General features: G+C 43.2%; 1 protein-coding gene across 1 annotated transcript in view; it reads right to left on the bottom strand.

Moving 5' to 3' along the window:
• Positions 1-19,927, bottom strand: part of LOC307072108 (contactin-associated protein-like 5) — a gene marked incomplete at both ends in the record, with an annotated part of 48,361 nt that extends 28,434 nt beyond the window's left edge. The window contains 7 exons of the mRNA XM_079731293.1: positions 537-810; positions 1,943-2,086; positions 2,819-3,006; positions 3,584-3,796; positions 8,828-8,975; positions 14,733-14,926; positions 19,843-19,927. Coding sequence (XP_079587419.1) covers positions 537-810; positions 1,943-2,086; positions 2,819-3,006; positions 3,584-3,796; positions 8,828-8,975; positions 14,733-14,926; positions 19,843-19,927 — 1,246 coding nt within the window. The remainder of the gene's footprint in view (positions 1-536; positions 811-1,942; positions 2,087-2,818; positions 3,007-3,583; positions 3,797-8,827; positions 8,976-14,732; positions 14,927-19,842) is intronic.
• Between the last annotated feature and the right edge of the window lie 5,553 nt (positions 19,928-25,480).

The raw sequence follows: 25,480 nt of genomic DNA, 5'->3' as shown, positions 1-25,480 counted from the left end.
GTTGAATGTGTCCTTTCACACTTGAGGTTGGATTGGGAGAAGGGAGGGGGAGGGGGGGAGGGATGGGCACGGTTGACCTTTCCTGTTTCCTGTTTGGTTTCCACGGTTTCGCAGACACAGAAGACAGACAGCCAGATGGACTTTATGCGGCCCATATTGCAGACAGGACATTTCCAGGTCATCTAGGGCAAGACGTGCACGTGTGTGGGCACATTTGTATTATGTCTGTGTGTGTGTGTGTGTGTGTGTGTGTGTGTGTGTGTGTGTGTGTGTGTACGAGAGTGTTTTAATAAGTGTGTATATGTGTGTGTACGACAGTGTGTGTGTGTGTGTGTGTGTTCAAGAGAGTGTGTGTGTGAGTGTGTGTGTATAAGACTGAATGAGTATGTGTGTGTGTGTGTACAAGAGTGTGTGTGAGTGTGTGTGTGTTTACAAGACTGAATGAGTGTGTGTGTGTGTGTGTGTGTGTGTGTGTGTGTGTGTGTGTGTGTGTGTGTGGGTGTGGGTGTGTGTGTGTGTGGCCGGGCGCCCCTCACCAGTAGAGACCTGGGACTTCTGCTGGGCAGAGGTGTGGAGGGTGAGACGCAGCCGGCTGCCGCTGATCTGCAGCTCCACTCTCTGGGGCTCGGGGGCCAGACGGACCGAGAGCAGCAGCCCGTCGGCGTTCCACGTCCGGAACTGGAAGCGCAGCGAGAAGCCCACCTCCTCGCTGCCCGCCGCCGTTGCCGGGAGCGACAGGAAGCCGGCGCTTGAGCTCACGAAGGTTGTGGCCACCAGCTGGGGCTGGGAGCAGGAGAAGGTCACGTTTCCCTGGAGAGCAGAAGGAGATGTGAGTGGTTCATGCTTTTGCTTCTTTCACGCATACGCTCAGCAGAATCCTTAACAAGCCATGGCTGCTATCTGAAACCCTTCAACAGTGGGTGACAGCAAATAGGATTTAGATGTTATAGTCACATAGTTAGAATTTTCCATTGGGACGGGATGGGAGAGGAGAGTACATGTTAATTAAAGGAAGGTGAATCGCAAGAAAGAAAAAAAAAAGGATTAGTTCAAGCTCTGAAATTGTCTTTCTATACTTGCATACCAATCTCTTAGGGCAAAGCAAGCAACAAAAAAAACACCTTTAATTTTGAATGACACGAGGGTCATGGCAGGTACATTCGCCACAAAGACCAGCAATGTCAATTGAGGTCAGAATCCTATCAGCTGTCGTGCCTGCTAGGCAGTGAAGAGCAATCATGGCTCTTTTTTTTTTTACTCTCTCAATGTGATTCCCTATCCACTGCCTGGGGTTAGAATTCCACATTGAAATTCCATTACGGATTTCATCATTGCAGTCTGTGAGCAAAATTGGCCACTCTCGCCCCCACTCTCTCACTCTCTCTCCTTTCTCTTGTAAGTGGAGGCCTTTTAACATAGCAATCAGGGTTCTGGAGTGCAGGAGGGTGTCTGGGATGAAACGTGGCTCTTTGACCCTCTCTGATTCGCGTGGATGGAAGAAATAGCCACAAACAAAGCTCCTACACCAATAGGCCAGCACATAGCTGGCAACCCTAATGACAACGTAGTTAGAATCAAATGCAATGTAATAACAAAGCCAAAATAGTTTTCCAGCCAATTTACCCTCCTTCCTAATTAGACAAAGGCCCCTCACACACCCCCCCACACACACACACGCACACACTGCATCACTCGAGTAGACTCATACACACCATCCCCCTGAATCCATTTAATTTGTGCTTCTGGTATAAATAGATATGTGCTAATGTGTGGGGACGGTCAAGGTTTGGGGGCAAAATAAGGGATTCTGGAAAATGAGGACAATTAAAATAAGCTGGCTGTTCATAGCATTAAGGGGTAATTGACTTCCCCCCCGATTCCAAATGAGATGGCATGGCTTTCAGAAGCTAGGGGGATGTCTGGGGTAGAAGCGGGCTCCTACCACGCTGTATATCTGGGGCTTGCGTCTCTTGGCCAGGTCGATGATGTTGATCCCGTTGTAGTACAGGTTCTCAATGCAGCCGTGGAAGTTCTTCCTGATGAAGGTGCCAGGCTTGCCGGGAAGGGGGATACCCCCGAAACTTAACTTGGAAAGAACGTTGGAATCAAGTGTTAACTATGCCAACTTTAACGGCAACTTCTGGTAGTTCAACATCCGTCAACACATACCATTGGAAAGATATTGCATGCCAAAGTGATGTTGATTTTTATATTCTCATGCAATATTTCTGAGCCATGATATGCCAGAGTAAGAGGGTTAGAGTTGCTTTATTAAACGGCTTGGTCGACTATTCAATCACATGGTCAATTACATAATTCTAAGGTCTGTCATTTCTTAATAGCAGACCTCTGCTATGAATAACTGACTGTCCCTATGGACGCAGTTATTATACATTAATTACAATTGTGTTTCAACGCAAGTGCAAAGCCCCGGCAAGAAGGACAACGTGACAGGATAAAAACGTCAACATCAATATTCCCTGAGAACACATTCACGTTGTGTCATTTCACCATTAATAGAAATGTTCAGCTAAACTTGGATTGAAAAAACTCAGTAGGCGGATCTTAAGAAGGCAAGAGTGCTATTGTTATAATGGACGCAAATCCAACCGTACTCTTTTTACAGATTTAAAAAAATATTATAATAATAATAACCATTATTTTTTGTGGTGAGCCAGTCGTACTTGCATACTTTTCTTGCATACATTCAAGCACACTTGCATTTCGCCGCCGGCTCGCTGCACATTATCCTATACATATAGCCCAGGGTAAATCCTCATCATCAAACAACATGTGTGCTTGCATTAGGGATCCACACCTCATAGTCCACCTCCAGGGAGTCCCCTTCCCCCTTGGTGCGGAAGTGCTGTGTGTGGGAGTCCACCGTGAGGTTGACCTGCTTGTTGAAGCGCTCGATGAGGACTGAGTGCCAGTGCTGGTCGTCCAGAAGGCTGCCCAGAGTGACCGCCACGCTACGCCCGCCGCTGGATCTCAGCCTTGTGTCGTCTGGAACGCGGCCGCAACAAAAGGAAAACGGATCATAATTACAATGTAACAATGTCTGAGGCCACCAAGTCAATGGAGCTCAGGTGTAGAGGTAATTGGAAAGGCAACAAAGCACCTCGTATACAGACACACACAGACACACACTTGCACATAGACAAACCATCACACATAGATGCTCACATTTGGAGAACGTACGACACACACATGTACAAACGTACAAACTAATACACTCAGTGACTGCAGATGTACCCTGAAACATTTCAGTCACATAGCTATACACAAGAGAGACATGTATAGTGATATCTGTTTTCCCTGCCAGAGATTGGAAAGGCTGTAGCAGAAACTAAAAGACACAGAAACACACAGAAGCACACAGAAGCAAACACATACAAACACACACACCAACGAAAAGGAACACACCGGGCTTATCCTCACACCATTCTGATGATATCCACCATAAAGGGGACGATCAATCAATCCTGTCAGCCTACCGCCCGTCCCTGCTGGCCAGTTAACTGTGACCCCGCCTCCGCCCTCAGCCCTCCCAGGGTGCCCGCCCACCCTCCCCGGCCCTCACCCCTCTCGTCCAGGTTGAGGTAGAGCGCCAGCCGGCCGCGGTGGAGCTCCAGGGTGATGTAGTCTCCCCTCTGGCCCTCCCCGTGCAGCAGTACCCCCTCCGCCTGCCGGCTCTTGAAGCGCAGGGAGACCACGTCCTTCACCGTGGACATGGACTTCTGGTTGAACCGGTAGAGCAGGGAGCTGCGGCCGTCAAAGTCCGCCACGTCCGACTCTGTAAGGTAAACCATGGTGGGATGTTCTGTTCAGATGTGTTGGAAAGGGAACATGAGCCTACGATATAAACATACTTTTTATATTGACATGTTGGCATAAGATGTAGAGCTCGAGGGGTTGTTCACAGCTGTTTTCTATTTTCTTATTTTTTGTACGCATTGTAATAGATAGTTTTGTATTGCATTGTTTGCATTCTTGTTTGTATTGTTTCATCCCCAAAACAAACCTTAATGTTTACTTGGGTCTCCTGCAAGCGGATAGGGTTCTGGGGGCAATCTCCAATGTCCATAGTACGTAACCCGTAGGTATCCTGAAGCAATATGCCTTACCGATATTCTGCTACGTAATCACTTGTATCTGTATTCACTGTAATTACCTTTGGGTAAAACCATGTAAATAATTACATATCAAATAGCATGTGTTCAGCCAGGCCCGCTGCTCCCTATAAGAAGAGTACGCAGAGTGCGTAGGGCACCAAGTACCTGGGGGGGGGGGCACCAAAAATTATGGTTTGTAAAAAAAATAAGAAAATAAAAATAATTATTACATTATTGAATTAAAAAAATATATAAAGTAGTTATGAAGAGGCCCACCGTTGTTTTTTCTTAATTGCATAACCTCAATTTCACTCAATTTCGGCAATTATATGTTTTTACCTAATATATAAAAAGAGGCTCCCCTTCCCTCCCCCCCCCCCGCTCGCGTAGGGCACCGAAATGGCCAGCAGCGGCCCTGTGTTCAGCACAGTATGCTTCATGCACGTCCATGAGGGAACATTGTTGATATATGCTACCCTTGAGCTCTGGAGCCACCCAATGCTTATCTCCAGTATGCTAACAAGCGCCATGGAAAAATGTGTAGAATGTCAAGCATGCATCTTATTTATTTCCCTCCAAAAACATTTTTGACAGATGAAAGACTCTATTGTCACATGATTGCAATACTTCCCCGCATCCCCGCCCTACAGTCTCTCCTTCAAACATTGTGCCTATACACTTCCTGCCTGATTGCTTTGAGACTCAATGATACGCCTTGACACAGGGCGGACTGACATTTAAGTGTCATCGCAGGAAGCCGCAGACAGGAAGCTACGTTGACAGCGCAGGCATCCCTTGATCCTTCTCTTATTGTTTAACACAATGGAGGCTTACGCTTTATATCAGCTAATATATTAATAATAAACTGGATTCATAAACAAATGCAGTTTCCTGTCACTACAAGCACGTGGCGCTGTCCCTGCCTTGGGGACTGTACATATTAAAAGGGTAATCGCACCGAGTTCCAAGTGCTGCGCCGTTTTGGGCCCTAGTGGTTGCCTCGTTTATTAATGGTATATTATGGTGGGCAAACAATGCATAGGCCCTATTTCAACGGTCTGAAACGCAAGTGAGAAGCGCCAAGCGCAAGTAGCTTTGTGGGCGGTTCTATGGCGATGTTCCTATTTTACCGGCGCAAAAATTACTCTTGCGCCCGGCGCAAATCTAAAAAGGGTTGGTCTGAAGTAGCCTGATTACCCGTAGGTGTGGTTTGGGCGTAACGTGCAATAAACCAATGAGAGTGCCAGCTCCAATCCCCTTTAAGAGCCATGAGCGCATTTGACGAGTTGATATTTTGACAGCGCGTCTGCAGTCTCCGATGACACAGATGCACATGAATTTCAAACTTCAAATGGCTCAGTTTATGGCCAAACAATATGGCCTAATTCACACATGGAATAAGGTTTTCTTCCACAACTTCAGAAATACTGAGTCCTCAAATAAATTTCGGCAAAGAAAACTTAACACACATTTGATGCGGTAACTGTGGTTCTATTTAATGATATACGCAATACATTATAAACTTCGTATCTTATCAGTATTGTATGCATTATCGTTATTGACTTGTGTTCCTAATATGCATGTGTCCCCCCGTTAATATACATTGCCATGGACTGTATTATGCGTTACGTGTTTAGTTTGCATGTGTTTAAACAGATGGATGCAAACACGCGCGCCCGCATTCATTAATTCTTTTACACATAGACACACGCGCGCCCGCATTCATTCATTCCACTCACTTGCGGTAAAAAAATGTTTTCTCACAATCAAATACTCATCAATCCTAAAAGTTATGGGCATGTACACGATGTCTGTGTCAAGAAAATATGTGTTTGCTGTACGGTGTTTGCAGATGCATTGATTTAAAAGTACAACTTATTACCGCTGTATCAGCTGTTCTTTCCCAAATAATTTACCAAGAATGTGTGGCTAGGTAGATGAGAGAAGCAAAGTGTATGCGCGAGGTGCACAAGCAACATTATGCATGCGCCCTTAAAATAGCATCTGAACAACGCGCCACTGACTTTAAACCAGGTATTTCCTGGTTTGTGGCGCAAGTGATTTCTGAAACTGCAAAATAGCACCAGGGAACGTTTGCGCCAGAACACGCCTCCTCCTTTCGCCGAACCGCCCCTTGGGGCGCAAGATCATTCCCTAATTTACCGATGCGTGGCGCAGGAGGGAAAAGAACGCTCTGCGCCAGTTGCAAAGTAGCACCGACACATGCGCCAGTGAGAAAGTCAATTGCACCAGATGCAAGATAGGGCCCCATGTGTTGGGGGATATTCAATCTAATGGATGACAATGATCCATGCATTATGTATTAAGTCTCTGTTAAGGAATAACAGTAAGGACTTATTTGAGTGTGAATAATAGATGAAGAGACCTTGCCCTCGTTTATTTGTAGGTATCCAATCACCGCAATGCTTTTATAAAATAATAATAATAATTGTTTCCGCAGGCCCTTAGTTTCTGGTAGTTGCCCCATGGTTTCCCCAAAAAGATTTGCAATCTCTCAAGAATACCGAACTAAAAACAAAACAACACAAGAAACGGTTGTACTTTACTTTCGTACACGCTCAGCTGGCCCTTGTGCTCCAACTGAACTTATCCCTGTATATCCCCAAGCAACGTCATGAGACCGGTTATCATTTTCGGAGATTTCTCCGTCTTGCCTACATATGATTCTGCCCTGGAGAGACACTCATACATAGATTCATGAATGTATGGATTGCTATTCTGTAATGCAACAGAATGAGAACGGCATAGCAATTCTTCATCTTTCCCAAAGCATCTCTCTCCCTTCCTCTCTGACCCCCCGGTCCTTTCCCCTTTTCCTCATCCCCAGCGGTGTCTCCATCTCTTTATCCCCTCTCTCAATCTCTACCTCACTCACACACACGTCTCCCTCGCTCCAGCTGTACTTTACCTCTGCACAGCTTGAGAAATGATTGAAGTCCCTATAGTTCAAGACTTGCTTGATGCCTGAGTTCTATTCTATAAATAGAAAAATAACACAAATGCAAATTTATCCCACTTCTACAACTACTACTTCTACTTCTATTATCAATACTATTAGTTATATTCATGTGTATTACTATAATGAACTAAATTAAGACAATGTGGCTTTGATCAGATCCTTCATTTTGAACATACGGCAACATATGACATTTCTAAATGTGAGCCTTTTCTACTGTTTTTCAAGCTGCTCCAGCTATCAAGCAACTTCACGACACGTCTCCCATCAACGACTACTCTATACGTCAATCCTCTGCGGCTGTGTTATTTCATTTGTCAATTAATGCTGATGATTGCAATGCCGAACGGCCATTCGAGAGAGGTCTGGTGGGGTATTAAAAAGGCATCAAGGTAAAACGACCGCCGCCACCCTGCTCACTCAAGAAAGTGTCCTTCACAGTGCGGTTACTCTCCGGCCCATCCAGTTTAGTGCACTAGCACCTGCCATTAACCAGCCTGAATAATGGCAGAGTCTTATCGCCTTGTTTTTTTTTTTTTAGCCCTTAGCTGTTCGCATTGGAAACAAAAAAGTAGTGTTATTGCTAGACTTAGGAACACCAATCTCAGCCGTTTCTACTGTCAGTGTGGAAACAGATGGCGATAAGAGAGCCCTAGGGGTACTTCGTAGTACTGCTACGGGGCACGCTAACAAAATATTTTCTAAAAACATTTGTAGTATTTTAAAAAGGATTCATCGGTGAATCACAAGCATCTGTTTCTTTCATATTTGCATTTTGCATCTGTTGGTGCCTCCAAAAGTTTGTGCATATATTGGGGGTAATACAATCTGGTTGGAAGCCACTAGGTATAATAAAGCAAAGTATTTTTACTTTATAAGACAGTAAGAATTATCGTGCCTGGGGACAACAATGAAGAGCACAGATGGGAAGGACCCTTTACCGGTGTGAATGTCCTCCGTAAAAGTGCTAGAATACTACAACCAACGTCTGTGGGTCGTTCACTGGTTTGTGTTGCGCTAAGTTTAAACATAAACAAGTTATAGCATAAGCTCTAGCAAGTCAAGGTTTACACATTAATTTAATCAAAATGGGTTAGATTATTTTCAGATTTTTGTCAAAGTTTGGTAGTTGTTACTTAAAATGTACACCAACCCCTAAGCAGGTATAAAATATGTCAATGGGGGCAGTTGGTGCCAAAACCAGTAGCACTTGGCCGTGGCGGTCAGAGCATACTGTGGAAATCCAAGCAGGTAATGTGGTTTTTAACAACACAAAGCTATTATAAAGTACATGAGTACAGCAAATTCTGACTGGCCCATGCAATGTCCTCCTCTACGCTCAAGCAAGTTGACCTCATCGTAGTTGTTAATTTGTAACAACTCGGTTGCCGTTAAGTTGAAGCAAGAACAAGCGGCTTTAGTTAAATATAGCCATTACTTTTTACTTTTGTGTAGACAGAACTTTGATATTCGAGTTACGACAGCTTTTAGTAAACTGCTAGTTTGAGTTTAACTAGTGGCAACTTGGGGCTGCATGCCAAACGTACAACTAGCTGGTGCAACCCAGTCCAGGTAGGCAATGCATGGTGAAAACCTCTTTGTGCAGAGGTGTGTGTGTGTGTGTGTGTGTGTGTGTGTGTGTGTGTGTGTGTGTGTGTGTGTGTGTGTGTGTGTGTGTGTGTGTGTGTGTGTGTGTGTGTGTGCTGCAGCAGCTGTCAGGGCGGTGGAGACTCACTGTAGGCACAGCCGTACACCTCCACTCTGAGGCCCAGCCAGCCACTGGGGTTCCAGTCCAGAGGGAGCAGCCGCAGGAAACGTGTTCTGATGGAATGGGAGAGCTTGTTCTGCACCACGGCCTCAGAGTTCATGTTCCCAGGCAGCCTCTGCACAGAGGGAGAGGGAGAGAGAGAGAGAGAGAGAGAGAGAGAGAGAGAGAGAGAGAGAGAGAGAGAGAGAGAGAGAGAGAGAGATAAAGAGAGACAGAGAGATAAAGAGAGCGAGAGAGAGCGAGAGCGAGAGAGAGAGAGAGAGAGGGGGGGGGGGGACAGGGGGGGAGACATAAAGAGAGCGAGAGAGCAAGAGAGGGGAACGAGAGAGAGCGCGAGATAGATAAAACAAAACAGATAGATTTACTAGCATTCAATGGACCCATTGGAGAAACCCACAATAAACAAGTTAAAACAAGCAACAAAAGCATGACAAATAAATTACATGGCAAAGGCTGAAGTCTTTCACGCGCCTTCACCGTTTTATTTGACAAAAGGAGATTAGAATCATTGAAAGGCGCCAAAATATGACTCAATCTCCCCCTCAGTCCAGTAAAGGGAGGCATAATAAATAAATAAAAGTCCACTATGAGAAGAAGAAAGCGGAATACCCGAATCGAAAAAAAGAGAGAGGGTGGTTCAATTCAGTCTCAGTCTTAGTGATGGAAATGACAAGCTCTTGGGGTGAAATAGTGAGATGTTGTTATTCTTCTTCAACTGCCTCTCTCTGCATCGACATTCTGAACTGCAATACCGGTCAGCGGACATAAATGTTGAGGAGAAAGGAGAGAGAGAGAGAGAGAGAGAGAGAGAGAGAGAGAGAGAGAGAGAGAGAGAGATAGGAGGGAGGATGAAAACTGCTGGATAATGAAAGAACGAGAGAAGCAGGCAAATACAAAGATGCAGTGAGAGGGAGAGAGAGAGAGAGAGAGAAAAACCCTTGATGAATGATGACCAGGGTCGTGTCATAACAGATTCAAGGGTGACGCGTCAAATCGATGACGGCGTGCATTAGAGAAAGTAACGGGAAGATAGATTGAGCAAGCAATGCTGCTTTGGTAAAAAGCTTCACAAAGTAAAGGAAGGACAATCATTTAAGCGCAGGCACTAGATGAGAAGAATCCCCCCCCAGACACACACAAAGACACACACACAAAGACACACACACACACACACACACACACACACATACATTACAGGCAAACACACACAAACACCCACATACATACACACACATACACAAGCAGTACAGTACGCAAAAATAGTGGGATAAATTAATGATATCCCATATCTGGGTGGGAGCAACAAAACATAAGGCGACGTTCCTCTCCGAGGGAACGGGGACTAGAAGGCTTGGCGCAGCGTCTTTGCAGATAACGAAGGAGACAGACCCACACGCCGGCCATTATGGCTGTTACTGTGATTTATGCGCTGCGTTTTCCTATTTTGAGCCGTTTAAGTGGGGCCTGGTGGCTGAGCCTGTAAACGAGGTGCAAGCTAAGCACTTAGGGAAGGAGCAGGTTGGTACACGCCGGCCGGATGGGGGGGGGGGGTTGCCTTAGACATCATGCTTCGGGTGGGAGCGCGTGTGGGTTTGTGTGGAGGGGTAGGGGACTTTTGTTGCAGGCATGCATATTGCTTGAGTGTTTAGGGATGGAAGAGCAGGGTGGAAGAACAAGCCATAACAAAAGCAAACAAAAGCAAAAAATAATAATTGAACTGTTGAACCTCATCAAAACAATGGATATATCGATTGAACTGTGTACACAGGTGCGTTTGATCTAGACACGTCTGGGGGAATTAAACTCATAACAACTAGCCACAAGGTGTATATATTATACCTTATCCAACAACATCTCGGACCTTGAATGTGATTTGTTTTAGACTAAGACAGAGGCTCTATCAAATGCTGTCTGTGAACAAACAAGGATGTTTCTAATCCCCAGAAGAAAACAAACAAAACAAAGGTGTACCGACAACTATAATCTCAACGCAGAGTGATCATAGAAAGTATTGTTCAGACTGAACAGCGAAGGCTTCGTGTCACGTCCGCCTGTTCGGCTAACCGAGCGAACATACGCCAGACTCCCAAATGTCATGAAGTAGCATGGCCACCGGCAATAGACGACACAGTCTAGTCAGTGGATCATCTCATTAGCTCACAGAGCGACAGAAGGCTCAGTAGCTGTCTGGGTCATTACCAGTGCTGTGCGATATATATGCCTTTCAGATTCTTCATACCCGATCCCCGGATCTATGGCAAGGAAGACATCCTGCGCCGCCACGTCTTCAATGCCATTTTCTCTGACTTCAGTAAAACGACTGCAACAATACATCTCCTCCAATTACCTGGCAGGACTTGAACCATGGGACTTCTGAGCTGCACCCCCCAGACCTCCCTCGGGGTACGAAGGGGGCCGGCAGGTTAGTCAGTGTCCAGATAAACACTCCTAACTCTGAGGTGACTTCATTATTTCCATTCGGCTATCGGGAATCTCACCCCACTCCCTCTCCTACTCCCCCTTCGTTCATTAAGGCCTTTTTCTTGTTCTTCCTCCCGCGTGGTAAGCTCCCTTGAGCAAGCCGTGCATGCGTTGGTTTGTGACCTACAATTAGCACATGCATCCGAAAATTAATTGGTGGATGAGTGTACGACGTCATGTGTTGCGTGGTATGCTAGGCGAGTAGGCAATGGAAGGAAAAAAGCGAAACAACAAGGGAAAAACAAACCAGTCGAACAGTCTATTCGTTATTGTCTTATGTACTTGCCAATTAAATGGAGTCACTCACTGCTACGCCATATGCAGAAACTAGGCCAAAACATAGTTTAGCTATGGCCCTGGGTGGAGCCCTAAAATCCTAGGTAGATTGAAAGAAAGGTCCAATTTGTTGAAGCAACCTAGTTTATTATTCTACCTATGTCTACCTCTCTCATCAATAATTAATCAGTTAGAATAACCAAAACGATGAGAACAGCTCAAATGTTTCTCTCATTAGTGCTCATGCAAACAACATTTATATTCATCGTTACTGGTCCCATAAGTATTCACTACGTCTAACATACCTGGAGAGTTAACAAGCATGAAAACATGGATGTTTATTACAGCCAGAGGGGAATCCACACACTAGCCGAACTGACATTGCATTACAATCTTATTAAACCTATCTTAGCAAGCAGCCAAAATACCCCCTGCCTGGTCATTTTCCTTTACCCTCCCTTTAAATGTGCAGGTTTCCAGTCGTTATGAAGAGATTCCAAGCCCACTAAATGTAATAGGGTGAAGAAATCAGCAAAGCAGTTAATGTCATTTTTAAAAGGCTTTCCACATTTTAGGGGTTTTAAGTGTCTTCAAAGCCTAAAAAAAAAAAAATCACACTGACAATAACAGAATTCTATCAGAAGAAGAGCAATGACGGGAAGGATTGAGGTTTAATCATGTTCTGGGTAGTCTTTTATTTCTCAAACAAAGTCCATATTTCATCACCTTACCAGCTATCCTTCAACAAGCTGCAGTATTTTTGGGGTCTTTTCTCTTTGGCTGTACATAATTAGGCCATTAACAGCTTATGATGGAGTTTGTTGTTTTAGACATCTCCCTGCATCCCCCATTGTGCCATTTTTGCAGATGTGTTGCCCATGGGTTCACAGACAACCAACCAAGTTGAGATTTGTAAAATAAGAAATACTGATGTGCCCCCTGCATAGATTAGAGACAGGGCACATTGGCATATATATAGCAAATAAGAGTATTGTCAGAAATAAAAACATGGATTTGTGCAACCCGTACATTGATGTGAACACACATATCTGGACTGCATTGTTTTCATCTCTCTACTTCTCCCCCCTCTATCCAATTTCCATTCTGCTATGCCTCCTGTCGTGAAATAACAGTGAGGGCATATTTGCCATAACGGCGGGTTAGCATTCAAAGCGTCTAGCCGTCGTAGCAGCTGCTGTTCTCTCATTAGCCTCCTCAGTCCAGGTACATTCAGAGAGCCATTACCTTTGAACTTCACTTGTTAGAATGCCAGACGGACGTCAATTAACATCTCCCAAAGGCCTGGGTTAAAGCTGCGGTTAGCCACCTTTGGAATGGCCTCCATCAGAAGTGTCTGGCTAATTAGCTGCCACTCATCCGACACCGTCTCCAGTCCATGGGCCGCACTTTCAAACTGACAGCACAGTCAGTTTTGGTCTTGCAAGCACGTGTGTGCATATGTCCTCATTTATTATTTCATCAAATAAACAGACATGCCCTCTTACCTCCAATTAAATTGTTCAATCGAAGAAAGAGACGGTCTAGCTATCTATTTATTTATCTGACATAGACAGAAACAACAAAGTTTTGTAATCTTGTAAAGCTACTGACAAACCACCCTTAAATTAGCTTTCAATCCTTTAATTAAAAATGTTCCCTGGACCACATTATGTACAAAATGTTCATATTATTTTGCGACCAAAACATCTCAAGTTAATGTACTGTGGCCGCATACAATTTGAAATAGATAATAGTAATCAGTCAGAGAGAACTATGTTAAAGTAAGCCTTTCACATAAACCCAACATCTAGGGAAAATCAATATACAATGTCATATCAATCAGTCTTCCACTTTTTAAAACATAGGATGGATGGAGGGTAGAATTGTGTGTTTTTGTTTGTTTTGAATATTTTAAATCCATACCAATTACAATTACAATTACAATTAGGGCATTTGGCAGACGCTTTTATCCAAAGCGACTTACATCGGTTAATACACACATTGACACAGCGACAGCAGAGTCAACCATGCAAGTCGACAGCCAGCTCGTCAGGAGCAGTTAGGGTTAAGTGTCTTGCTCAGGGACACATCAACACTCAGCTAGGAGGAGCTGGGGATCGAACTAGCAACCTTTCGGTTACAAGACAACTGCTCTACCTCAGAAATTACCAATTTCAAATATTCACATTATAATTAGGTTGTGTCTCTGGAGTTCTGTCTAACACTCTCCTCCAGCCCTATCCAGAACTTCAGTTGGCTCTGATGAATGAATGATCTCGTTCTCTGGTCAATGAAGAAATACCTAAATAAATCCAACTCTCACGCTCCAGAAAGACCAGCAAATGTGTTTTGCTGTTGACAGAATGTTTGACTTGTCCCACCATTCTTAACCTATGATGTATTGTAAATAATACATTTAAAAGATATGTTAAGGATAAATTAATAATTCAACATTTCACAAAGCACTGGATATCGCTGGATCGCACACCCTTCTCTCTTCAACACTGCAAATGTTCTAAAAAGATGATCCAACTCTACGAGTATAATCACTGCTTATTAGGATTAAACCTGTGAAAAACCTAAACCCAAGGTTCCAAATAATGACACCTACATTTGCATATTCCATATGAACTGATTTAAACCATTCCACAAACATTTCTGACATAACTGGGGCGAACACAATAGGTCATAAAGAATTGATGGCACAAGCAACATCAGGCAGCGGAAGAAAAAACATGGTGTGTTTTTAGACATGGACTCAATTATGTACAGGCAGGCAAAAACACTACGACATCACACCAACGAGACTGAAAGAGGCATTTGCAGCAAAAGTGCCAGTCTTGCACTTAACAAATTCCACGCCGAGAAATGTCAGACTCTGTGTGACATTGAGAGATGCTTCAACAGCTCACAAGAAACGGATCTGAGTGTTACATGTCCAAAAAATAAAATGCACGCGTCAATGAGAAGAGGTACCTAAGGACATCACAGAGAGCATTTATCTGTCATCACTACAGATAAGACCATATCGCAAAGAACAACAGATTTATTAATGAAAAGAATGGCTGCGCAACACCCGTCCCTGACGTTATCCTTATATAAAGACAGGACTCACCCCGACGCCGTCCTCCTGCCGGTACTGTTTCCAGGCCCGGCCTGTGTCGCTGTAGCGGAGCGTGTAGCTGCTGACCCAGTCCGAGCTGTCGTAGCGCCCCTGTGTGGCCACCGCCGTCACCTCCATCCTGTCCCTGAGGTCCAGCTGGAACCATGGCTGGCTGTCCGTGACCAAGGGAGACCAACCGCCGGCTCCTGAGGGGTCGTCGGGAACAGAGAAACGCACAATATAATCATCAATATTTTGCGCTGGAACTATTTCAATTCAAGGCAAACTACCTGCGGCTGAAACTGACTGACTAGTCCGACAAATCAAATTGTGGCCCATTGAATTACCATGATATTAAACAGCAAATGGAGCCGATGTTTTTTCATTTGTCATTTGAATTGAAAGACTAGTCAGTAACCTTAACCCTGCTCAGAATGAACTGCCTCATCATAACGAGCACTGTCAAGAAATATACAAAGGTAAACCACAAAAGTAAACCACAGGACTGTCCCTACCTTGAAATTGAAGACAACTAATTGGCTACTAATTTAGCTATTTGGCAGACCAGCTTAGCTTGTCTTGTCAAATACATGCAAGTTGACTCAGAATACATTACTATTTGAAGCTGATAACTATAGCTGACAATAGTTAGCCGATCGAGATTTGTACAAACCCTATTAGGTTGGATTTGGCAACCTAATATGGCTAATTATGTAGCTCTACTATATGACAGGTCATATTGTTCTGATCAGATAGTGTGAAAAAAAGTGTGCATGGCCCATGTAAATGTGAAGGGATTTGTACGTTTTTTTCCCAAAATCAATATTGCTTCTTGTATTTGTTCAAGCAGTAGTCTCTATTGACATTGTTCAGACCCCAGTTTTCCCTGGCGCCTATTCTGTGGTGATTCTGTGCTGTTTGAAAGCTAACGTTAGGTTGAAGTACAGCACAAAATGTAATGGGAGGTTGCTGTAGATATTGTTGTGGGCGGCATTTCACATTGAACCAAACATTGGTGAGAACATGCTCCAAGGTATGTACATGAAAGGGAAAGCCATGGTTCACTTTGAAAGGTTCAAAATAACGGATGTATTTGCTATGCAATGTGTAAGCATTTCGAGCAGAAGAAGCATGGGCTGAACATGACATAGAAATAGGAATATTAATGTCCCTATTTGATGGCTGACATGTACGAACGAAATCATGCCATAGTTTGAAAGCAAATATGAATTGCATTTCATTTTCATTAGCCGTGTTCAAGTCGTTCAAAAAGCCAAGTGTGCATATCAATGCATGCGTTTACATGTCTACTGTCCTGCCAAGATTCAAATAGAAGTTCAAGGTCCATTATACATCTAACTGTCATGCCATGACACACATTTATGTCAAAATGTAAATGTTGTGTTACTATTGGTAATTGCATTACCCGTTTTGAAGAGTAAAATCTATTTTCAAATTGTCAATCAATGCTTAATTTTCATGTTTTGCTTGGGACAAGGGTGACATTCATGAGATCCCAGGAAACCCGCGCTGTGTAAATTATCCTCCCTGTGTGACCACATCCAGCTAGGACAACATAAAAATAGAGTCTTTCCATTGCATTTTCCTTAAAGTCTTAAAGTCAACAGAGCTGCTGCCACTCAAACAGAGTAGCTGGCTAAGAAAGGAAGTGTTATAGTTATAGACGACAGCGAGACATAGTGTGTGTGTGTGTTTGTGTATGGGAGAGTGAGTGAGTGAGTGAGAAAGTGATAGAGAGTTAAAGTGAGTGTGTGCGTGTCTGAGTTAGTCAGTAAATGAGTAAGTAAGTGAAGGAGAAAGAGAGAGAGAGAGAGAGAGAGAGAGAGAGAGAGAGAGAGAGAGAGAGAGAGAGAGAGAGAGAGAGAGAGAGAGAGCAGAGCAGCTCTGAAGATAGGTTTGTGGAACTATATGCGGCATGATTGTGGGGGTGTTTTTATTAGTGAGCGAATGCGCAGAACTATTCACAACCCATGTGCTGTGGTAGTTGGTCTTCTTTTAAAAAACAAACTTAACTGCTGAACTACACTTGTTATCTTCACTAGTCTGAATTTACTAAACTATACATCCGCTAAATTTCTAATAATATATATCTTTATGAATAAATATTGAGTTAATTGTAAAATCACATCATGTCATTGTTTTTACTCACAATTCCTATGATGGTAGGATGCATCGTTGCCAGTGGGAACCCTTCTTTGAAGATTAGTATATCTTAAGTGTAATTGATTGTGATGCTTTGCAGCCGCCTTAAAGTATTGTGAGGAAACCAACAAGAATGAACAAAAAAAAGACATTACCCTGCTTACACATTAACAGACTCGTTGATGCTTACACATCAACGAGTCTGTTCAATTTGCAAATATAGAAAAAAAGGAATTTAAATTTCCCTTCTCCGATACTTTTTTTCTCAGAGTTGGCTCTCAATAGTACTGCTGCTATTCACTCCTACTGTTTTTCATTATACATGCGTTCATGCACTCCCACTGCCAGGAAAACCCAACTGATTCACCGCCAGCCTGAGCAGAAGGGATATCCTCCCTTCCAGCGACACGCCACCACCCCCACCTACCATGAACAACATCTGCATATTTAACATCTACATAGGGAGGGCACGAGCGTCCATCTTGGACACGCTGTGCGACAACCAAACCGTCTGGGTTGGATCCCAAATGTCTCCAGTCTAAACCGTAAGTATCTTAGGAGGACACAGGACAATAAGAAGCAGGCCAGGATTAGGAAAAATTTTCAATTTATCCATCATACTGGCATGTATTGTAAATCGCGACGGATTAAAGCAGCATCTAAATGATAGGAAAAGATGGATGGCATTGTGCTACATGTTGATCCGCTACACAGTCCAAATGACAAACATTCCCTTCTCCCCTGATTGAATTAGATTTATGCCACATCTTGTGTGACTCTTTGGATGCGTTGAATGTCAAATGTAATCATCCGTGGCAAGTGGGATAATTATCCTTATCCTTTCCGTCATGGATTGAACTATCACAATAATATGCAGTTGAGTTTTTTCCTAATGACAGGGTTGGGTCAGGGTCATCATATAGATGGCATATCATATAATCACATCTATAGATAGATCAGATGTAATATGGAATAGTCCTTCCTATTTTAATTGTAATATTGGCAGATAACATGAATTACTTTTGAATATGAACGTGAACGTCATGATGACTCTGTTAGTACTGCACTAGAGTAACTAAATAACTAAGTATCTAAATAACTAAATAAAACATGCTTGCCGGTATGGCTGTGCCAATAATCGTGGTGCAAAAACAATAATAATCAAAGCCATCACAATCCAAAGATTTCTGCGTAAAACTCCTTCTCTCTCCTTTCTTCAATCTAAGCACTATGTATTCACACGCTGCACTCACTGTTCCAAAGCAGGAGGGGGAGGGGAAAGGAGAGAAGAGGAGTGCTTGATTAGTACGTTTGTCTAGTTGATTAGGCCTATCTACATAACGAGGGAAAAGCCACATTGTTGCTCTACCTGCATAACATATTTAAAAACTCAAATTTGAAAGTCTATAAATGTGAGCAGTGAACATCAAACAAATTTAATCAATTCTTAATAATGCCTATTATAATCTATAGGATATTATTGACTAGATCAACAACTGGTTCTTTCTGTCTGTGCAGTTATAGTGGTGGGAGTTGAGGTTGCTACAGTTCATCTGAACAGCAGACTTCTCACCACCTTTGTGACCCTACTAACAGATTAGGCCTGGCCCTTAGACTTGACTCGGTTAGAGCTTCACAGCTTCAAAGCAACCTAAACGTTTTCAAAGACCCACGCCTTCCATAGTATGAGAGTAGGCCTACTTTAAATCATCACAAGATAAATAGCTGGTTTGATCATTTGACAGATTGCAATAAAAGGAAAAAACATCACTACATGTTCTGAACATGTTTATAAATTACCATCACATTAGTAATAGTAGGTTGAGCTTTTTGGTATATTTTGGCCTTGTTTGTTTAAAAACATAAAAGTACTTGCTAAATATGTTTTATTATCAGCCCCTCCAGCACACGGTTCAACCCAGTGACACTGTGTTTTACTATGACGATCGATCAGAGTCAAATGTACGTGATCGGCACACATGCCAAGCCTGTGCATTTTTACTTGAATGACGGCAGCATCATATTTCTACATGCGATTGCTGTGAATCATAGCACTCGCATATGTAGTACCCTGATTCGCAAATTCACCAACGTTGACGTGTCATTTTTCGCAAAGCTTTTTTGCATACGGATCACCAACGCAGAGCCACTCTGATGAAAGTGGTGTCCCCTCGGGGAGGTGTTTATTACACCATGGCTGCACGCTGGGGACCGACGCCATGGGAAATGTCTCCGTCATGGAGGAAGCGGCGCAGGCGGTGCCGAGGGCGAAGGGTTATACTGCCTGAATCAGCAGCGCACAGCAAAAAGCAGCAGGCTAAAAATTGCCCGAGGTCACTGCCGTCTGCTATTCCCGCGTCTGTACCCACACATTAAATAGAGAGATCTTTACTTTCCCGTTTCCGATTAGGCGCCAGATCTATATGTCTCGAGGATATTTATTTGCCTGTTTGCTCACTTGATGAGCACTTCACGTTTCAAGTGCTAGGAAATTGTTTATCGCCCCCCTTAAAAAAAATACATTTTCATAGAGTTGGCGTTTCTCTGCAGATTTTTGTCTTTCATTTGACTGCTGCTGTACTTTGTAGTATTACTTTTCATTAACTTTTCTTTCCGCAGTATAGATTACCATTCCCATGACCATCTCTTAGCACATAATCTGAAATAATCATCAGAGGGATACATATACTTTCACCTGTCATTGGTTTTTCTGCGACCAAACCAGCCAATATACTTGTTTGTGTTAACCGTGCCTTGACACCTTTTTACAACGTTAACTTTTGATCATCAGGGTCAATTAGATGAATGAAACCAAATGGAAATATATTTGTTCGATTTTCCATTGTCGCTAAAGAAAGACATGAAATAGAACACTGAACTTAGCTACTTCAGCATGTGAGGACTCTAAAGAACCTAAAGTGTTACTTGACAGATGAAGCGACTGCTGTAGTGGACTTACCTTCCCTTCTGTTGAGCTTGCCGTTGAAAGGTGCATTTCTGATTGAGGACTGTGAAGAGCTCTGGAAGGAGGCTTTGGGTAACATGGACACCAGAGGACTGTTGCAATTATCTGTAAGAAAGAAACAGGATGTTTGTAATGGGTATGATGTGAAATGAAAGACAGGGTGGCGGTGATGAAACCCAAAATATACAAGAAACGCATGACTCGGATGAGCTAATTATAGGCTATCATTATATTTCACGGCCCAATTTTGTGGTGTGTAATTGTGCTAACGATGTGATATTGAATTTTTTAGTTGTATAATGCTGGGGACAAAAGTTGTTAATTATTTGGTTTCTTTGGTCACCTTTTTGTCTGCAAATGGTGCAATCTACAGAGCAGAGCTCTGAAGGGGGAGCTGTGGAGATAACAAGCCTGCCTCACTTAGCCACTTCGCAGGGTTCTCTAACAGTCCATTAGCTCAAGCAGAAAGCGGATGTCCTGCCATGACTATTTGTCAGTGCATGTATGGGTTCCGCGCGCCTGTGTGTGTGTTTCTGTGTGTCCACCAATATGTGTGTTCGTTATTAATCCAGTGGTGGTGAGATTAGAGCACTTCCAGCACGCAAGAGGAGATTAAGAGGCCAGCAATATCAGTCGCCCTCGCCCTCATCTCCCCCCTGATCCCGGCCGACAACAAGAGCAGTGGATTCAGGGTGGACTTCACCCTCACTCCTCCCTCCACAACTTTCCCCCTGTTAGCCTCCGCAAGACACACCACCTACTGCATGAGGGAGTGCTCCGCTCCGAAGCGTCTCTCCCCCCACTTCATAATGAAAACTGGCACCGGCTTGATTTCAATTATGCCGGCGCTCTCTTCATCAGCACGGCTGTGCATTTCTCTCGGGCGCAGGAGAAGCATTTTGTTTTGGATGCATCCCACTTCAAGTCAAAGTTATTCCGAGCACATCTGTGGTGGCAATTGGCCATTCATCGAGGAGACAACAGCGCATTAGAATTGACAGCAGAAGCTGATCTACTGTACTGAGCAAGCCTTCTTCCTGGGGGCTCCCATCACATTCAAACCCTGTCCCTGTCCACCCTGTCCGATCAGTTGCTCAGAGATTTTTCTAACCCTGACTTCCAAGGGTGTCTAAAGTGGATCAGGCAGTTTCTCTGAGGATTAAATCAGACTTCAGCCTCTGTGGTCAAAATGCAGATTTGAAGGAATAAAAATCGAACAATCAAAATCAAACGGTACAGATTCTTTTTGCAGCATTGAGGCGCTCTCTCTCTCTCTCTCTCTCTCTCTCTCTCTCTCTCTCTCTCTCTCTCTCTCTCTCTCTCTCTCTCTCTCTCTCTCTCTCTCTCTCTCTCTCTCTCTCTCTCTCTCTCTCTCTCTCTCTCTCTCTCTCTCTCTCTCTCTCAGGACCAATGTTCTATTGAAATCGGAGGTCAACAGCTGCCCAGTTGACCAAATGAACTTTTAACAGTTGCTCCCTACCTGGTTGCTACTCCAGAATACCAGTAAATGTCAAAGCCTAGTCTTCCATGGTGGCCAAAAACCGAAAAATACTAACAAATAACAACTTGAGGCCTGGTTGATGGCTTCTCGGTGCTGTCTGAGGTTTACACCAATACTTGCGACAAATGAGACCTTGGATTGCCCTGAGAATGAAAAACAAAGCCGTAACATTTTTTTACGACAGGAGACATGTTCTAAAAGTGATGGCTGGCCCATAACTCTGGATCCTTGTGAGAGCAAAAGACAATTTCTCCATGTGCCAAATGTGCATCTTATAAAAACGTGTTGTTGTTTACAGGCTCTATCTAGGCACTTGGTGGTGAGCCAAATGCCGGACTGTCAATCAGAAAGATTTATGGACGGGGAATGACTTGCCAGCAAAGCTGTGCTGCTCTGCTCAATGCCTCCTTGGCCTGCGGGATAATTGAAAATCCTCCCGAGCTATGAATGCATTCGGCCCATGGCGCCACTCTCTATGCAAAGTGCCAGCCCTTAAATCTGCCAAGTTACGCATGAGACTCAATGCATAGACCTATGCACAAGAATACGAGTGAATGTCTGTGCTTAAATAGTACTTCTTTACTCATAGCTTAGAAAGGAAAAATCTGAAGCATGAGCATTGTTTAAAAGCTGAAAAAACCTTCAGACGGAGTGACTTTGGAGAACATTCGGGGCTGGCCTTCCCCTGAATGTTTTGCATCTCGGCAGCAAGTGTGAAGGCAGAAGAGAACAGTATCCTGAAACCCTCAGGAAGGCACAACACCACCCGAGGTTATCAGTGATCCTGTTTGGGATAAAAATAAAAGTCCCCCACCATTCTGCTTTCTGCACCCTCCAAGGAGCGCCACCATGCAGTGATGCATAAAAAGATGGATGACCACAGGGTAATGTTTGGATCCAGGGCCGAGAAACCCTTTTTAGCTGGTAAGATGCACATCAATTAAGAGCCGCAACGTGTTCAATACGAAAAAGACCTGCAACTTAGTCCTAAACAATTAACAATGTAGGAACAGTTTATTTTGCGATCCATCTAGACTGTGATTTGTTATTTGTTTTTAATAAAACCGTATTGTCTATATTTCTATATGCTAGACACTACCATACCTACACTACCATAAGATGTCCGTTGTAAACATTCAACACTGACTTTTCATGCATTCAAGCTTGAAAATCAGCCAAGCTGTATCCCGAGCCAACATCATGAGACATAAACAATGCTCACCAGATATTAGGGTGACAAGGTTGATTGGTTATTTATTAGGGCGTCACCAGAAGCACAGAGTGACAATTTAAGATTGTATGAATACAGGGTGTCCCCAATTTATTTCACACTCAAATCAGAAAAAAAAAAAATACACAGCCAACACTCTGTGTTGCGCTATCTGGCTGTCAGACAGCAGAGTGGATCAGACAGGTGTGATTAATATGTCTGCAAATCCAAACTGCACAAGTAGAGCATGAAACTGCAGATTGCTTAAATCTAAAGTACCTGCTCCAAAACCAACAAACACAAAAACGCACCTAGTTTACCAGTATGTTCTACCATTGAGTAGGACCACGTTTGCTAAAGGAGTGATTCCAAATGATCCTTTTTGTTTTTCCGATGAAATGGATGCAGATATGTTCAGAGGGAACAATCATTTAAAGCAGTAACCCAGCAGGCCCAGAGCTGAGTGCCGATAGTATGAAAGGGTGTAACGATAGCGTTCAGCAACACGACGGCTCCAGACCTCCGGGTTGTATTGATGAAAACTCATATGATACCTAGCATGGATAAATAGGCCCTCTTCCTAGGGTCCAACAACTGCTGCTCAGCGATACCTAGAGAAGATGCGAGGTATCAGTTGACAATTAGCCCCAGATGCAGGCTAAATTCGAGGAAGCGCGGGTCAATACAAGTGATTGAGAAACACGGCCCCGGTTACTGTAGCACTTCATTTCCAACAAGACCTCCAATTCAGTCAATGGGAAAAGAGAGCCTAGAGACTCCGGGTCTACAGGGTGAATGGAGTCTGATTTTTAAGCCCTGTATGTACTTTAACAACTACATACCGCATGGAAGTTGTTCCATTTTAAATGTTCACTGTCAATTTAATCATGAGAGCGTTCTAAATCCGTCAGCAGTCTCCTCCCTCGGAAGTGAGGTGGCCCACATGTGAACCTTACCTTCAAAGAGCGGGTGCCAATCACCCTATCACTATGCAAAAAAAGCCAGGGGTTGGAAGCTTATTAGCCTTTGCTGAATATCAGGCCAGAGGACAACGGCTCCTGTTAGCGGTGGAGTGACAGATTACTTTTAGCATCCAAGCCCAGATGGAGCTTCTGATACAGCTGTCCTCTCTGTTGCCCGAAGAAATGTCACACAAGTCAGTCACATTTAAATGTGGACAATTTCCCTCGCTGGCCTTTATTCAATTAGAGATAATCACTGGAGCACAATTCTGGCAACAGGTTGCAGACTATAATGCCGACCCGTGGGGTGGGGATAGATTCAAAGACAACACAGAAGAGACATCATCTCTACACATCGCACGGTTATGGAACACTGTTGTCCTTCAGATGACCACAATCAATATGTGTTAAAGGACATTAGGATGCGTGGATCTTCCCTTTCATATGTCTCAGTTCGTTTTTATTACTTTCTTTTTCGGTTTTATTCTGTTTTTTTTTCATTATGTAGGCATTTTTTTAGAAAGAATACTCCATCTCAGTTGTATGTATATGACTTAATGAGCAATATATTATTAAAATGTTAATATATGACAATAAAAAAAATGATGCGTTATTAAGTGTTGTGGTAAATAATACCACTAATTAGCTATTTTGAGGGAATTGATATAAATCATGAATATCGCACTGCCATGCATCATATTGCTGTTTTCTCCCTGGCATGGTCAATAGACTGTGGGTGTTTTGAAATCCTTTAAAACCATTGCCAGTAACACCAAAAATAAACAGAGGATGAAACTTACGGACTACACTGCTATTTGAAGCATATTCATTGCACGGTATGGATCGGGAAGGGGTACCGCATTAGTTTGTGAGCTGTGCAATTGAAAATGGAAGGCCTATACCGGCGCCACATTCATCATAATAGATTTTTTTCCCCTCCCAGGAGGTCCAGAATAAATTATTCCTCTAAATAGCCTTATATCAGGTGTCCATTATATTTTCTCCCATCTCCATGTTTTGGCACTCATTAGAACCGAGAAGTGATTTGTTAGCAGCACATCGAACCCACTGATTAACAGCAAGGTGATGAACTCTAATCACTTGTCTTATTTCTCAAAGCAATTTACTTTGACAGTGGAAAATATATCAGAGCACATTATATGTCTACGCCTGAATGTGCTAAAGACTAGTGCCGAAACTAACTTCCATAATCCATCATTTCATTAACATTTTCATTAACAATAAATTGATAACAATTAATTGATAATCAATGAACGTCTTAAGTAATGTATGAACACAAACAGTGGTCAATTTATTGGAGCCAGTTGTAAACCTAAGAATCAATGTGCTTGAGACTAGTGCAGAAACTAACATGATGAATCAATGTCAATCGGATTGTTAATCAGATCAGTGGATTGAAAATTGGTTACAATTAATTGATAATCAATGAATGTTTTTAGTCATTTATCCACACACACACCCACACAATATATATTTATATTAGCTATATTAGCTTATAGCCTTAGAAACAGAATAGTTTGTTTTTGGTTTATGTTCTGTTTCAGATAATTAGAACATGAATACTTTAGTTTCTTCAACACTCTTGCGATAAGGCAAACAAATTTAAGTCATTTCTTTGGGCACTGTTAAATGGACATTGCCATTTGCCATTATTTATGTTTTTTAGGTGAATTTGATAAAAGATGAACAATGTAAGTAATTGTTAGAGCCAATCAAAAAGTGAGGTCAGTCCATCAATAAGTAAGCCTGTTTGTCTGTCGATCTACACAAGAGATGAAAGCACAACAATGTGTTCTCACAGAAGGGGAACCATCCATTCACATTGCTTCTCTTTGCAGACCCTGTATTCCTCAGCTTATCTTCCAAAATACATGGCCTCGGAATCCGGCGCCTCCGGATCTTTGGATCAGACCCCATGTGTCTTAGTGGAGGAGATGT

The sequence above is a fragment of the Pollachius pollachius genome (genome assembly GCF_949987615.1).
Source record: "Pollachius pollachius genome assembly, chromosome: 3".
NCBI classification, from domain to species: domain Eukaryota; kingdom Metazoa; phylum Chordata; class Actinopteri; order Gadiformes; family Gadidae; genus Pollachius; species Pollachius pollachius.
Note: the sequence above shows the minus strand (reverse complement) of the source record. Positions and strands in the feature narration are given on the sequence as shown.